Source organism: Daphnia carinata, chromosome 3 (assembly GCF_022539665.2).
Source record: "Daphnia carinata strain CSIRO-1 chromosome 3, CSIRO_AGI_Dcar_HiC_V3, whole genome shotgun sequence".
In the NCBI taxonomy this organism is placed as follows: Eukaryota; Metazoa; Arthropoda; class Branchiopoda; order Diplostraca; family Daphniidae; genus Daphnia; species Daphnia carinata.
Genome location: NC_081333.1, coordinates 9,998,951 through 10,013,652, shown reverse-complemented (window position 1 = coordinate 10,013,652; position 14,702 = coordinate 9,998,951). Strand labels below are relative to the sequence as shown.

Genomic DNA, 14,702 nt, shown 5'->3' with positions numbered 1-14,702 from the left:
CAACAAAAAAAAAAACTTGCAATTCACGCGAGCCACTAGCCACTCAAGGTAACAAGCCGAGAAGGATAACCTTCCCCTCGCAAAACAAAAATCAAACAAGTAGCACACACGTTAATGTTTCACACCGTACACATTTTTTTACGAATCAAACTCGTTGCACTCAAACACAAAAACAACAATCAATGAAAACAAAACAAAAATTTGCTTTGAAATGGGCAGCGAATTGTCGTTTGTCACTTGTTTTTTTTTTCTTTCTTCTAGTTCGCTTCTCGTCCGGACAATGACAAAGAGTCAAAACCAAAACAAAAACACACACGTTCTAATAAGAGAGAGAGAGAGAGAACTGAGCAAAAAGCGATGGTCTCTAACTGCGATGCGTTCAACTTTACGGTTGATGAATGACTGGGCTTCTCTCAAAGTTTACTAGAAAAGTAGAAAAAAAAGGGAGAGGGGGAAAGAAAAAAAAAAGATGAAAGAGAAAAATAGGAAAAAAAAAAAATATAAATAAAAAAAAAAAAAAAAACCTGCTTGGGCTTCTTTCAGTGGCGCACGGTGGGCGGGGTCTCCGTGGCGGAAGAAGGTGGTGGGTGGTGTAGGCGGTGCCCACCCCCATCGTCCAGCCGCGCAGTTTGTTATAGAACATATCCACAGAAACAGAGGGAACTCGGTCCCAAGGTTAAAGCCGCCGCTAGGTGGTGCGTCTCCCATTAAACCCCCCCCCCTCCCTTCCATTCAACCCACCTCCCTCCTACCCGAAATGACTATTTCATGGAAATCGGTCGTGTAGGTGTCTTTGGTACGTTTATTATTTTTATTTCGGTTATTTTGAGGGGAATTTTATTTTATTTTTTTTTGTTTTAAATGAAAAAAAAAAAAAAAAGAAACGACGGATTGATACGAAGGTTTCGCAACTCTTACCGCCAATTGATTTTAATTGACATCAAGGTGAATTTCGGTTTGATGCTGTCAGCGGCATAAAAGAAGAACGAAAATTCACTGACTACATCATCGACCTCCGAATTAGCGGCGAATGCTCAAAGGTAGAAACTCTACAACATTGTCCAAATGAATAAGATAAAAAAAAAAAAAAAAAAGAAATAAAATAAAACGAGAGAGACCGCCACGATCTTTTAAGAAGAAAATCCCCGTTTTATAGAGCTATTGTTGTATCTGTCAGTCGTGAAAGATTTTCATCATCGTCTACATAATCGTCACGCTGGACAGATTCTATTCATCCGCAACATCTTTCGCCCTGCCATTCATTCACAAAACGCCATCACGTGTCCATCTCTTCGTCCCTCTTTATTTATTCATTTTTCTTTTTCTTCTTCAATAGATCAATAGGTTCTCTTTGAATGAGAACGAAAAACTATAAGGACCAACCAGGAAATCTTTCATTTACATCCGTGCTCGCTGCCGCTTTGATTTCAGAAAAACGTCTATACATGCCAAGTGGTTAGTGCCATTGAACGACGCAAGAACGAGGGCATTTTTTTCCGAGCGGTTTTCTTTTATTTTTTTTAAAGCGCATTAGTGGATCCTGGATTCAAGTAACTCGCGCGATGTCTATCAAGTGGAATCAACTAAAGATTAAAACTGACAAAGACTGGCGAACACACACACACACACACACACACAAAATGTATAGGAAGCCGGAGGGAAGCAACGATTTAAATAGCCAGCGGGAATAGCATTCATTTTTTTTTTTTTTTGTGGACAAAAGAAGGTAAAAAGGATTTTTTTTTTAGCCCGGAGGCAGTCACGCGGGAGTCTGCTGGCTATATAAAAAAAAAAAAAAAAACTAGTAGTGCTATTTATTTTTTTTTTCTGCCACTTCTTCTTTCGTTTCCCTCTTCATCGGCGTCTTCGCATAGAACTCGATGACACACGCGCCGATTTTCTGCACTTAAAATCTATTTTTTTTAATAAATCGAATATTAGCGTAATCTACAGCTAATATATCGACTTGATTGGCCAAATACAAAATGAGATGCCCATCGCAAAACAAAAGACGTGCTTAGATGTTTCCCTCTCTATTATCGTTTGTGTTCCGAACAAAATGACGGATTGAATGTTGTTTGTTATGCGTGTAGATATGTGTGCGTGCGTTCTTTGTGTGACCGAGCGCAGTCTAGAAGGGGATATATAATATTCACTCGTCTATGTACACGCGTGTGTGTGTGTGTGTATATAGAAGGAGAGAGAGAACTCCGCCGCCGGAAGTTGGGTCACACAACTCAGTCGGGAGAGAGCTAGAGGGGGAGCTGGAGGCGACGACGTCCAGTTTTTCAGGACAACCCAAAAAAAAAAAAAAAAAAAAGTTCCTCTTCTTATATATGAGCCTTTGACCCTCCATTCAAGCGCGCCCCCTTCTCCTCTTCGAATTATACACCTACACCTTGGGCGGCTCTCCGGAGGGGGAAATAAATATATAAGAAAAAAAATAAAATAAAATGTACAAAAATATATATATATATATATAAAAAAGGGAGTCTTCTCCTGTTTTTATGAATGGTCGTAGTGGTTGGCCGTGTATAGTGCTGAAGAAGGGAGGAAGAAAAAAAAAAAAAAAGAGAGAACCCCTGAGGAGGAAGTTGTTGGGGTTTGGTTCATTCATTCCTCTCCTTTCCCCGTTTCTGTATAGACTCGGCATGTATACGACGCTTTGCTTTTTCGGGCTACTCTCTTCTTAGACATCTATACACACCCAACGTAGTAATAGTAGAGAGGCTATACCCATCCCTCGTTCAACATGTAGATGCCGCTTAATTTCTTCTTTTTTTTTTTTTTTTTCACGTCCGTCCCTCCTGTTTGGAAGATGGGGGGAAAGAGGGAATGTGTCTTGTTCCATTCATCCGCTTTTTTTTTTTTTGCCTTTCTCTCTTTAGAGATAGGGAGCTAACCTTATATTATTTATATACAGACACCCATAGGAAAAAAAAAGGGAGGCTCATTCATGATTCCGGACAATCAAATCCGGTCTACGAGTGCCTTCACAGAGATAAACGTAGTCACCGAGGGGGAAAGAATAAAAATAAAAATTGGAATCTTCCCCTTCGTACTCTACTTAAAAAATACAAAAATCTTTTGTTGTTGCAGTAACAAAAAAGTCGAGATCAATCTGTTATTAAATTGAAATTTGAAAAAAAAAAGGGCGCGGTCAACTTTCAGAATAAAAACTGAAGAGGGTCACGTGACCTACGGTCGTCCCCTATCTTTTATGTCGCTTTCAAAGTGAGGCCTTCTCAATCAAAATCCTCAAGAGGAACAACAAAATTGGAGCTTCAACACAAAAGAAGCGCAAAATAAAAAGGCGAGCGATGAAATTTGTGTTATCCTTAAAAAGAAAAAAAAAAAAAAAAAAAAAATAGCGGAGTGCGGGTCACGAAAAATGCCCCCCCCCCCTCGCATAGCCACTGGTTTGTGAATGCCCTTCTTATAAGACAAATAAATACAAATTAAGAAAAGGAGGACTCGACGATGATACGGGTCATACGTCAATGATCCCATTGAACTCTTTCAATCTTTTTAAGGAGGGGGGGGGGAGCCTTAATGAGAACGATATCGTTTTAAAAAGCCTTTTTGGAGAAACACACAAAATAAAAAGGAGGGGGGGGGGGTTCTAAGAAACTACCGTTTCAAAGAAAAATGTGTTGTTTTGGAGGAGAGACAAGAGATTACAAAGGCATCGTTGGCATTCTCTGTGTGTGTGTGTGTGCTTCTAGTTAAACAGATAAAAGAAGCAGTCATCATCGACGGTTTGCTGGCTCGAGAAAGCAATTGTGACGATGAAGCCAAAAAAAGAAGTCAGTTAACTCGAAAAGATTGGAGAGATGAGCGATGGCTGCAACACAAAAAATCAAAAAGACGGGAGCTGTGCCCTTAACAGCCACGGGTTTAGGATAAGAACCTCTTTCTCGACTGTCTCTCTCGCTGATGATCTCAATTGATGGTTCGTTCCCTCTCGAGTTCGCTGCTGTCTGACACACGAGCCTCTCATCCATTTAACTAATGGCGGGCGATGATGGTGGCCCGCCGCGAGATAACAAACTAGGAAAAAAAAAAAAGAAAACCCCATCGACATTGTGTGTTTGTTAACGTATGGATGAAAAGCTATAGCCTTTTTTTTTTTTCTTTCTGCTTTCATGTTCTTGATTTTTTTTTTATCATCATTTCCCAGCAACAGCAGCCCGACCGATGCGGGCCCCTTCTCCCTATTTTTGGTGTATTCAAACCCCCCCAGATAAATTCATTATCTTCTTTATTCTAGTTAAGCATTTTTTTTCTTCTTCTTTTAACTAGAGAACAAAAAAATTCTCCCTCCTCCGCATTTTTTTTTTATCGGCTCATCCATCAGTTCCAAATGAACTATGGAGTCGCCAAAATCGCCCCGACATGTGAGAAAGAAGGCGGAATGAAAACAAATCGGTACCCCCCCGCAAAAGATTTTTTTATTTATTATTATTTTTTTTTTTAAGTTATAAAAGAGTTGATACCTATCCGACAAATCGACTATTGAAATGCTAATGGATGTCACTTTCGGGAGGTTTTTCGTTGTTGATGTTTTCCGCTAAGGTAAAAGAGCCACGGCTATCGACTGTCGCTAATACGATGCGCGCGATGCCCAGGTGTCAAAAGACGTGCCACACCATCGCACCCTTTTTTTTTTTTTCAACGCTTGCCCTTTCTCTCTCTCTGTTTCTTTCAAAAGAAATATTGAATATATAACACGGTGGCGACAAGTTTCGTTCAAATATAACAGTTCGAAAACAAAAAAAAAAAAAAAAATGAGTAAGAGAAACATTCAAAAAATTGACAACAACAAAAGACAGGACGTCAAGATTTCCCCATTTTTTAAAAAACGAAAATAACAAAAAAAAAAAAAAGTGGAGATAATCATCGTCGCGATGCAAATCAGAACGGGAATAATAATAATAAAAAAAAAAGAACAATGGCGGCTGGCGACGCCTTCTCTTTTTTTTTTTTTTGTGTGTGTGTGACAAATGCATCCGTCAAGTTTTTGAAGCCGGGCGGGACAAAAAAAAGCTTTTCCGACAATAGGAATGAAAAAAAAAAAAGCCGCGCCCAGATTCAACCTGTTAGTTTTGTCTCCAATTCTTTATTTTTATTTGATTTTTTGAAGAGTTAAGTCACATTTAAATTTTAATAATAAAAGAGGAAAAAAAAAAAAAATCCCGTTCGTTAAGGGTGGATTCATGATCAAACCGAATGTTGGGGCTGTTAAAAAATAAATAAAAATAGCGGTGCACCTGACTGTAGACGATAATTCGGTGCACCTGCCTGACTAAAAAAAAACCCTCTTCGTTCTCCGGCTGCTTGTATAGTCATAATAATAAATGCAGAAACAATTAAAGCTATATTGTATTATATAGAAAAGAAAGAAAGAAAGAAAGAAAAAAAAAGGAGGAGGGATATGCGCGGAAAATCATTCGAGCGAGTCCATCCGTGACTCGGAAAATGCGGAACAAGAGAACGAAAGAGAGAAAGAGAGAGACGAGGTTCGTCCCAATTATATGATTTTCAGGTGGGGACGGAACAACGCCCGGCCAACCTACATGTTAGGAAATAAAGAAGGAAAACACTAAAATAAAAAGGGGAAGTTATTTTTCCAGTAATTCCAGTACACGACGCATATTTTCGGATGATGTATAGTCGGACGACAAAATGAACCATCGAAACACGATCCGTCTTGATTATTTACACGCGTCTAAAAATCCGCAGCGGTGACGGATTAGAACCGCACCGTTTTATGATTACCTCAAACAACATTCTTTTTGGGGATGTTATTAAAAAAATAATAATAATAATAATAATAAATAAAAGAGTATTAAGAAATATAAGCGCAACGATAGAGAAAGAAAAAAAAAAAGGAGGTCGAGGCCCGGGTCATGACAACAACAAAAAACAATAAAGTTTTCTCTTTATCAGAGAGAGAGTAAGAGAACGGAAGTGCTCCTTTTTTTCGATTCAAATCCCCCCCCCCCCTCGTCAGTAGCCAATAAGAGACTTGAGGGAAATGAGTTATTTGTCGAATACGTTTGCTAACAATTCGGCATTAATCCGCATCATAACATTCCCCCGTAACCCCCCCCCCCCCCCTCCCTGTCTAAAAAAACAAACAAAAAGATAAAAAAGAAATAACAAGAAAAGCCTACAATAAAAATGGTGACATATATCCAAATGATTGCAACACACGTATTATTTTGCTTTCCGCTTTCGTGACGTTTAAAAATTTCCCCGACAGTAGACGAGAGGGGGGGGGGAATTATGAATACTGTAGAAATTATACAAGATGTCTTTAAAAAAAAAAACGGGGGTTAAAAAAAAAAAGAAAGAAAATAAGAGCACACGGGGGTGGCATCCGGTTCTTATTGCGCCCTACTCTGTTCGCATGTGTGTGTTGTTATATAGACGAAGGAGACCGGTGTAGGCTACACGCGTACAACCCCTTGCCCCTATGTCTTTCGTTTCTCTTCTCTCTTCCTAGATGAAGTAACGTGGGAAAAAACCTTACAATGCGCCTTGAAAACTCATCCAGCAGAAAGCGACGGACTAGCCTCAGCAGCAAGCACCAAAGTCGCCACCCTAACCGAACGTCGTCTCCACCTGACCCGCTTCCGGCCGCCGTCTCCCTCCCCCCTCTTTCTCCCCCCTCTTTCTCCCCCCTTTTTTCTCTCTCTCTCTCTCTCTCTCTCTCTACTACTTGTGAAGAATATTTATAAAAATGAAAAGACACCCCCCCCTCCTCTCTTCTCTTTGCAGTCCTACCCCTCTTATTCTGAGCCTCTCTCCGGTGATTGTTATAGACGAACAGATCATGCTGTAATTAGAGATTATATATCCAGACGGGGGATGATGGAAAGGATCCTGTCACACCAGACAATGAAGTCCCCCCTGTCTTTTATTTTTCTGATGTCAGCAGTTAAAGGGAATCATCATCATAAAAAAAAAAAAAGACAGTCGGAAATGTAGTCTAATTCAATAGGCCAATTGCTGTAGGCCTACATTTCTCGAAAAAATCCGCTATTGCATTTAAGAGTATAAATTAAAAAAAAAAAAAAATGCAGTACCTTTTTAAAACGAAACGACAAGTGGTGAATCTCAATAAGATGGTAACTGGATGTCAACCGGTGAAAACCGAAAAGAGCCATACACGATTGGCACACGCAACTTAGGGGGGGGGGGGAAAATCAAGAGTGTGGGGACTGTATCGTTTTGAGAATGCAGCTCATCGAACACGGACGACACGGCGTGACTGAAGAAAGTCAAGCAAAAATCTGGCAGAAAAAAACAAGAAGAAATGTAACGAGCTCGAAAGCTCGGGCAGAGAGTTTCGAACGAGTTTTGGTTGGCGAGAAAAGAGCAGAGATGATCAACTCCCAATGGTGAAGCAGTTAGTTATCAGCATAGAACGGAAACCGCAGTTTTTCCACTAGTGGTGGTGGTTGTTGTTGGTAGCAAAGCGGTGACAAGAGAATGGGAGACCCACACACATCTCTACAATAACACTCGTTATTTTTCTTATTTTTCTTTCTTTTAGTTAGCAAACGTTCGCCTCCAAGATCGACGCAATCGCTAAAACATAAGAAACACTGCGGCTAGATCGAGTTGATCTCATTCCTATTTTTTTTTTCTTCTTCTGAAGTTGTTGTTGTTGCCCCTCGACGTGACGCTTTGTTTATTGGAAGATTTTGTTTTGTTTTGTTGTTGTTCTCACCAAGACCCCGAAATATTACTGGTCCACAGCGATAAGGTGGCCGTCTAACCACTACCAAACGAAAACTTCTTTTTCTTTTCGTTATTTTTTTTTTTTTTCTTTTAAAGATTGGAATGGGTTTTCAGTTTAGATTTAAGTTTGTGTGCAGCACAGTTTAAAGAAGCGTTTCAGCTGTAACGGTTTAAAACGGCCAGCAATTATTGGATGGAAAAAAAAATAAACAAATAACAGACGTTGGCACGTTTTCTGAACAAAGTCGAGGACATCATAACTTCGTGGGACGATGAGGAGAGGGCCACTTTTTTCAATCAGTCGACCATTTCAGTGACAGTCCCACCATTAACCAAACTGCATTCTGATTGAATGATTTACAAACCATATTGCCTAGCGCATAATAACGAGACTTGTAGGCCTAAATGGTTTTCTTTCTGTTACGAACTTAAATCAAACGAATGTCTCCCTCTTTTTTTTTTCTTTTTAAAACAACATGCCGAAAAAAAAAATGAGGAGAAAATGAAACAAAATGTGAAATCAAAGAAGACGCTTGTTCTTCAAGCGACGGGATGGAACATAACTTGATTGGGCGATCCAATTACAGTTGCCAATTGAGCGAGCCTCTTGATTCAATCAGCGCGCTGATTGAATAAAGGTGATGAGAGCCGTTGTGAATATTCAACAAAGGAGAAAGATTGAATCAAGCAAATAAAGAAAAAAAAAATTCAGTGGATGTCGCAAGAAAATGAAATCAAAAGCGAAAATGGAATTTGAAAAACATTCCAAATGCGGAAGGGCCCGTTTGAAAATTGCGACACAATTCTCTTCACATAAACAGCCATCTATTGCTAAACTTATTAACTATAAGAGTTGCGACGAAATGCAATCGTCGCGGATGAAAATATTCGGGCCAGCACGAAACTGAACGAACGAAAAAAAAAAAACGCTGGGCAGCAAGGTCGACGATGATGGTGATTCGGTCGATTGATTCAATTGGCCCTCAACGAGTCACTTCCTCATTTTCGGATTTTTTCTTTTTCCTACCATCTCTCTTCCCTATTTTTTTCTTTCTTTTTTTCGTTGAAGGCAAAATACACAAACAGAAGCTCGCGGGGTCGTCTCTTTTCTCCCCCCCCCCCACCCCCTCACTACGAGCCAAGGGCGCGCGGGCTTAACAACTTGTTGCTTTACGGCGGTACCGCCACTATGTAATTGGATCAACCTCCAGTCAGCCGGAAATAAATCTTTTTTTCTTTCTTCTTTCGACCTTTTTTAAAAAAAAAAACATATTTTCTCCGCTCTACACACTTCACGAGAATATGATCAAAACGATCAAAGATGGCGCCATATTCAAAATGACCGATTTTCAAAATGAAATCCAAACGTTCGAGACCAAAGACAAGAAAAATGAATGAAAATCACTTACCTAATGAGCTTTCCGGATCTGAGAGATCGGATAGAGATGGCACTTTCTGCATGGGTCCGGGTTGAGGAGGATTGTTGATGGCCGATCCGTTGACGGAATGACTGTTGTTGTTATTGCTGCTGTGGCCGTTGCCGGTGCTGCTGGATTTGCCGCAGAGCGGGACTAGCGCCTCGTCTTGCGACTCCTGCTTCACCCGTACCTCCATGGCGAACGTTATCTATATAATTAAAAGACAGCGAAAAAGAGGGACACATGGAATAAGAGAAACGTGAATAACAGGCAAACAGAGAGATGGCGATAGATAATCATTAAAAAAAAAAGAAGAAGAAGAAAGAAAGAAAAGATTGTTGATTGGATTTCAATCAACGGCATCGCATGGATTCGCGTTTCCGGGAGCCCTGATGGAATGATCCGTGTTCCAAACGACGTTCGTCATCTCGTCTTTTTTTTTAATTTTTTTTTTTCGGCTAACGTGCCTATCATTTCATCAAATAAAGAAAAGGGAGAGAGAGACGAGTGGGGGAGTTAGAAAGGTTGTTGCTCGGCGATTCCGGCGGGCGGCGCGAATCTCATATCCTATGACAGCCAACAGCCATTTTTTTTTTTTTCGATCTTCAAAACAGAGAAGATCGAAGAGAATATGGCAGACGAAGAAGAGCTTCATCTCCCCCATTCCCCATCGCCTTTCATAGTGCCTCGATTCGATTCAGATCTTTCCCGTCTTGAATTACTGAGCCCGGGCCCGTTTCATGTAAAAAAAGAAACTGCAGTCCATTGGCACGGGCATCTTCTTTTCTCTAAGACATTGGCTTTCTTTTCTTTCTATGTCTGCCTGTATTGGTTTGTGCGATCTACCGGACACGTAGTCTCTCTCGTCTCGATTTTTTTTTTTTCAATTCAACTCCCCCACCAACGTATCATCTATCGTTTTGTACTCCCTGAATCTTCCTTCTACTTTTGTTTCGCCCCGATTTTCTTTTTCTTTTGTTGTTTTTCTAATAAGGTTTCACTTCTTTTTATCGCCTCATTGAGCCCGATCTCCATCTTCTTGTTGACTACGATTTCATGCACATGTTCCGAACGCGCTCGTTGGAATGGGAAATGTGTGCATCGGTACAAATTTCATCATTTCGTATTTCTATATACCGTCGTTAGATGGCGTTCATCAAAACTTCATTGTTGACCGCTAGATGACTCTACTTTTTGTACAAATCATTCAACAATCCCGCGGCCACCCTCGGAAAAAAAAAGAAGTAAACGAGTAATACATACAACACGAACGAAATGTTTGTTGTAACCGCGCGCTTCTCTCTCTCTCTCTCTATAAACGCCCGTGTCGACTCGACACCTTTCTGGCCTCGTTCTCCCTCCCGCACTCCCCTCTCCCTTTTTTTTTTTTCGCACCCATTTTGTTATGATTTACTTTTTTTTTTTCCTCCCTCCTCCCCCGTCTTTTCTCTCTTCACTCTCTTTTTCGGTTCTACTTCTTCTTCTTCTCCGCTTCGTTCCAAGGACTTGTGCCTAAAAACATTCTCGAGTTGACGACACGATCCAATAAACATCAGCAAACGATCGCAATAGCGGACCCTATCAAGAGTTCAAGCGAACTTTTTCCCGATATTTTTGTTTTTAAACTTATTGCAAAGAGTTTTTCCCCTTTAGAATGGCAGCGATAGATTTTTTTACGTCATTTTTTAGGGGGTTTTGTTTGTCTTACCTTACGTCGTCGTGTTCCGACATTTTCATGGCCTTTACCGTTGGCGTTATTGCTCATGATGCTGCTTATGTTGTCGGAGGCGTGATAGAGGGACGCTTCCAGTTCCATTGTCGTCATCCGGAAAACTGGCCGCCAAACATAGCAAAGAAGAAAAAAAAAGACATGTTAAGTTATAGAAATGATCGTAAGAAATGTGTTGAGCAAAAACGAAACAGGAGGCGATTGAATTTGATTTGCAAACGATAGCGAAATGTGGAGTAAGCCGATTCAGCGAATCCATTCGAGTTGATTCAATCAATTTTTTTGTCAAGGTCAAGCACAAGTCATCGTCATTCAAACACAGTTTTTAAAGAGCAACAAAAAAAAAATTAAAGAAAATTGAAAAAAAAATGCTGAGTGAGTGTCGAAGATATCTGAGACGCGAACTTTTTTCTCTTATCAGACCATCTTCTATGACCAGTAAAATCGTAAAAAGAAACTCCGTTGTTTTTCCATATGCAAAATTTTTGAATTTCTCATTAAGGGATGAACCATCAGCTCCCATTTTTTTTTTCAAGCCAAAAAAAAAAAAAAAAAAGGGCGAGTCGTGGCAATGCGCGTCATAGACACCCAAGTCCGAAACGGAAAGCCATTCAAGCGACCCGCGCGCGTTTCGCCTGCGAAGGGGCGGCCCGCTCAAATCGGCTCGGAGCTTCTTATTCTATTTATAAAACGACCAAAGCCATGGAAGAAGAGTAAACTTCGCACTACCCAAACGCATCTCTCACGCTGGCCTCACCTCATGTTTCTTACACTTATGGCAGCCATTTCTCGCACTGCGCGTGTAAAACTGTGACTCACGTTCAGACTTTTCAGACTTGAACGCTGGGGGTGCGCTATTGTTCTCAAAAAGAGGAAAGCTAACGAACAATTTATGTAGATTAGAGGCCATAAGAAAAAAAAAAAAAAGAAAGAAAGGGGGGTCATCTCCTTTCATCCGGAAGTCGGATTGACACGGTAAACACACAGGGTCAATTACTCTGAAAGACGATTAGTCAAATGTTATCGATAATCCAATAATAATAAGTACAGAGTGGATGACCTCCCAGGGACTTGTGGGGGGTGAGCCTCTTTCTCACGTTGTCTTTTTTTTTTCTTTCTCTTTTGTGTGTGTGTGTGTGTGTGTGTGGGATGGGAACAACTTCACCCCCCTCATCTCCTTTCACTTGTTTAACTACCAACAGGTTCCGTGGGTAGTGGTGGTGGATAAACCCCCTGCAGCATGAACCAGAAGCAACAGATGGCCAGCGTATGGCTCTATGTGTGTGTGTACCGGGGTCAATTCTTAACACTATACGCTGCATCCCCCCCCCCCATATCAAATTAAATTTTAAGAAATAAGGTCACTCTCTTTTCTGTGTCATCTACTTTTTTTTGGTGCTTTTAGCTTTCCATTTTTTTTTTTTTTGCGTAGCAGTTGGCAAAAGTGCTTTTAAATGAGCGAATGTTAGAACTGTGATAATTAATTATTTATCAACGCATTAGGCGAAAGAAGTTGGCTCCAGTGCCGTGAATGTTTTAAACGATTAAAGGCAGACAGTTCACGTTATGGGGGGGGGGGGTACATAAAATTAACACCTGCAATTGGGAGGAGTTTTAAGTTAAGTGGACTGGTCCGTCTTATCGCATAAAAATGTAGACGGCCACACCTTTGAACCCTTTGATGATCTAAAGGTCATTACCTTTTTTTGAAAAAAAAAAAAGATTACGGCTCCGTCATTTCCGCTCTTGATTAAGATCAAAATGAGATGGAAGGAGAAACTACTGTTAAAGAGTAAATTTCGTTTTCTTTTCACATTTCAATCTGCATCTTTGAATAGGGGTGTAACACAATGAAACAAGACAAAGATCACGTGACTGGGCACGACGACAGGAGCCTCTCTCTGTTTCTCTCGTAGACTTTCAATTACATTCACAAAATAGCAACCGGAAGCCCTGGATTTTCAAACTGTTGACGGTTGTACATGACAAGGTAACGAGAATAATAGTCCACCCTCCGGTGGGGTCAACAAAAAAAAAAAGCTCAGAGAGAGAGAGAGAGAGAGAGAGAGAGAGAGTTCATTAATGTCCTAAATCGACCGCATCCGGTCATCTCGAGAGCAAAGGGCTTTAAATTTGAAAATTTTCCCTTTATTTTTTATTTTTTACGAGGAACCAAAAAAAAAAATAGAGATGAAATCATTTGCATAGTAAGCAGAAGGACCGTGAGAAGAAACTATTGCTCAATTACATTATAGGGTCGTATACATAAGCTTTTCACGTGTGCTCGCTCACACACATGGGGTTGTTTCATAACACTCACCTGAGGCACCTCTTCAGCTACCTGTTCTCCCCCCTCCTTTTGCGTCGTGCAATCATCCACCACCTTAACACACACACACACACACACACTGACCCCTTTGGCCGGAGAGCAAGAAAAAAAAAGTGAACAATCACGAGATGAATGGAGATGGGGGGCGACTCGAGGAGAGTCTCTTTCTCTATTCACAAAAAAAGAAAATAGTAAGAGGGGAGGGAGAGCTCCATTAAAAAGCAACGACAGTAACTTTTATAGAGATCCCATTTTTCGAAAAAAATAAATAAAAGTAACAAGACTTGAAGTAGAATTTACAACAGTAAAAAATAAAATTCGTTATAAATAAGAAGGAGATAGAAATCGGGTGAAGAAGAAAAGATGATTTTGCTCCGTGTTCAGAATATGTTAAGAGTTCTAGAGATGAGCAGCTCTTCTTTCTGGGAATGGATTTGATGAGACACTCTCACACACAAAAGATCTCTTTTTTCTCAACTGAAAGAGAGTGATATTTTTCGGTTATAACGTTGCCAATCTCAAATTACCCATCGTATTATATGGCACTCTACCAACCCCCCCCCTCCCCCTCTCTCTCCCTAAAAAAAGGTTTTTTTTTGGCACCCCCCTTTTGAAATTCGAGTCTCTTGGCCAGCAACTGAAAAGCGTTCAGACCGTTCAAAATGAAAAGAAGAGGCCCGACAACAATCAAAAAGGGGTGAATCTTGCAAGTATTAAAAAATTAAATAATAATAACAAGAAGAAGAAGAGCAAGTAGCTACATTGTTGTGTGTGTGTTCCCACCCTTGAATACACTTTTATTATTGTATTCTTTAATTCACCGGTGGCTCGGTGAGGGGGGAAAAAATAAGATTTTTTTACGTGTGTAAGGACCAAGGGCGCAGCCATTACAATAAAAAGCGACCAGCCTCGAGGCGTTACGAAAAATGAAACACTGATTTCCCACGACATCATAACCGCCCCCTCGAAACATAATAATAATGGCAACAGGAGAATTTGAAATAACCGCCGTATTTGTTTTTGAGTGGAACCTTTCGAACTCGTGACGAAATGCAACGTGTGCTATCAACATAAATACACAACGATAAGGTTTTCAAAAGGGTAACATGACGTCAAGAACAACGTGTCGTAATATTGTCACCCACACTTGTAGAAACCGGCCATGCTAATTGCAAAAAAAACAACGTGGCAATCAAGTGAGAGAGAGTCTTACCTGGTGAAAATGAAGTGCGTTCGACGAACGAGATAGTTGAAAACGATCAACAACACAAAAAAAAGAGTGGACACAAAAAAAACAAACAAAAACACAACGGCGATTTCTAGAGTGTCCACATGTGTGTCGATGACGGCGAGTGAATACACGTCCACTCAGGCAAGAGGAAATTTTAGTTTTGATCTGCTGTTCACGGGCTGGAACTGAGCACACACGCGGGGGGGAGGTTGACGTTTCGTCAGTACTGCTCGTGCATTTGCGTGG

General features: G+C 40.5%; 1 protein-coding gene across 1 annotated transcript in view; it reads right to left on the bottom strand.

The window, feature by feature from the left end:
- The window catches only part of LOC130685233 (ETS-like protein pointed), a 31,068-nt gene extending 16,388 nt beyond the window's left edge, over positions 1-14,680 (bottom strand). Inside the window, exons 1-3 of the mRNA XM_057508496.2 lie at positions 14,439-14,680; positions 10,876-11,000; positions 9,159-9,375 (exon numbers count right to left, since the gene is read on the bottom strand). Coding sequence (XP_057364479.1) covers positions 9,159-9,375; positions 10,876-10,992 — 334 coding nt within the window. The 5' untranslated portion in view covers positions 10,993-11,000; positions 14,439-14,680. The remainder of the gene's footprint in view (positions 1-9,158; positions 9,376-10,875; positions 11,001-14,438) is intronic.
- Positions 14,681-14,702: the final 22 nt, after the last annotated feature.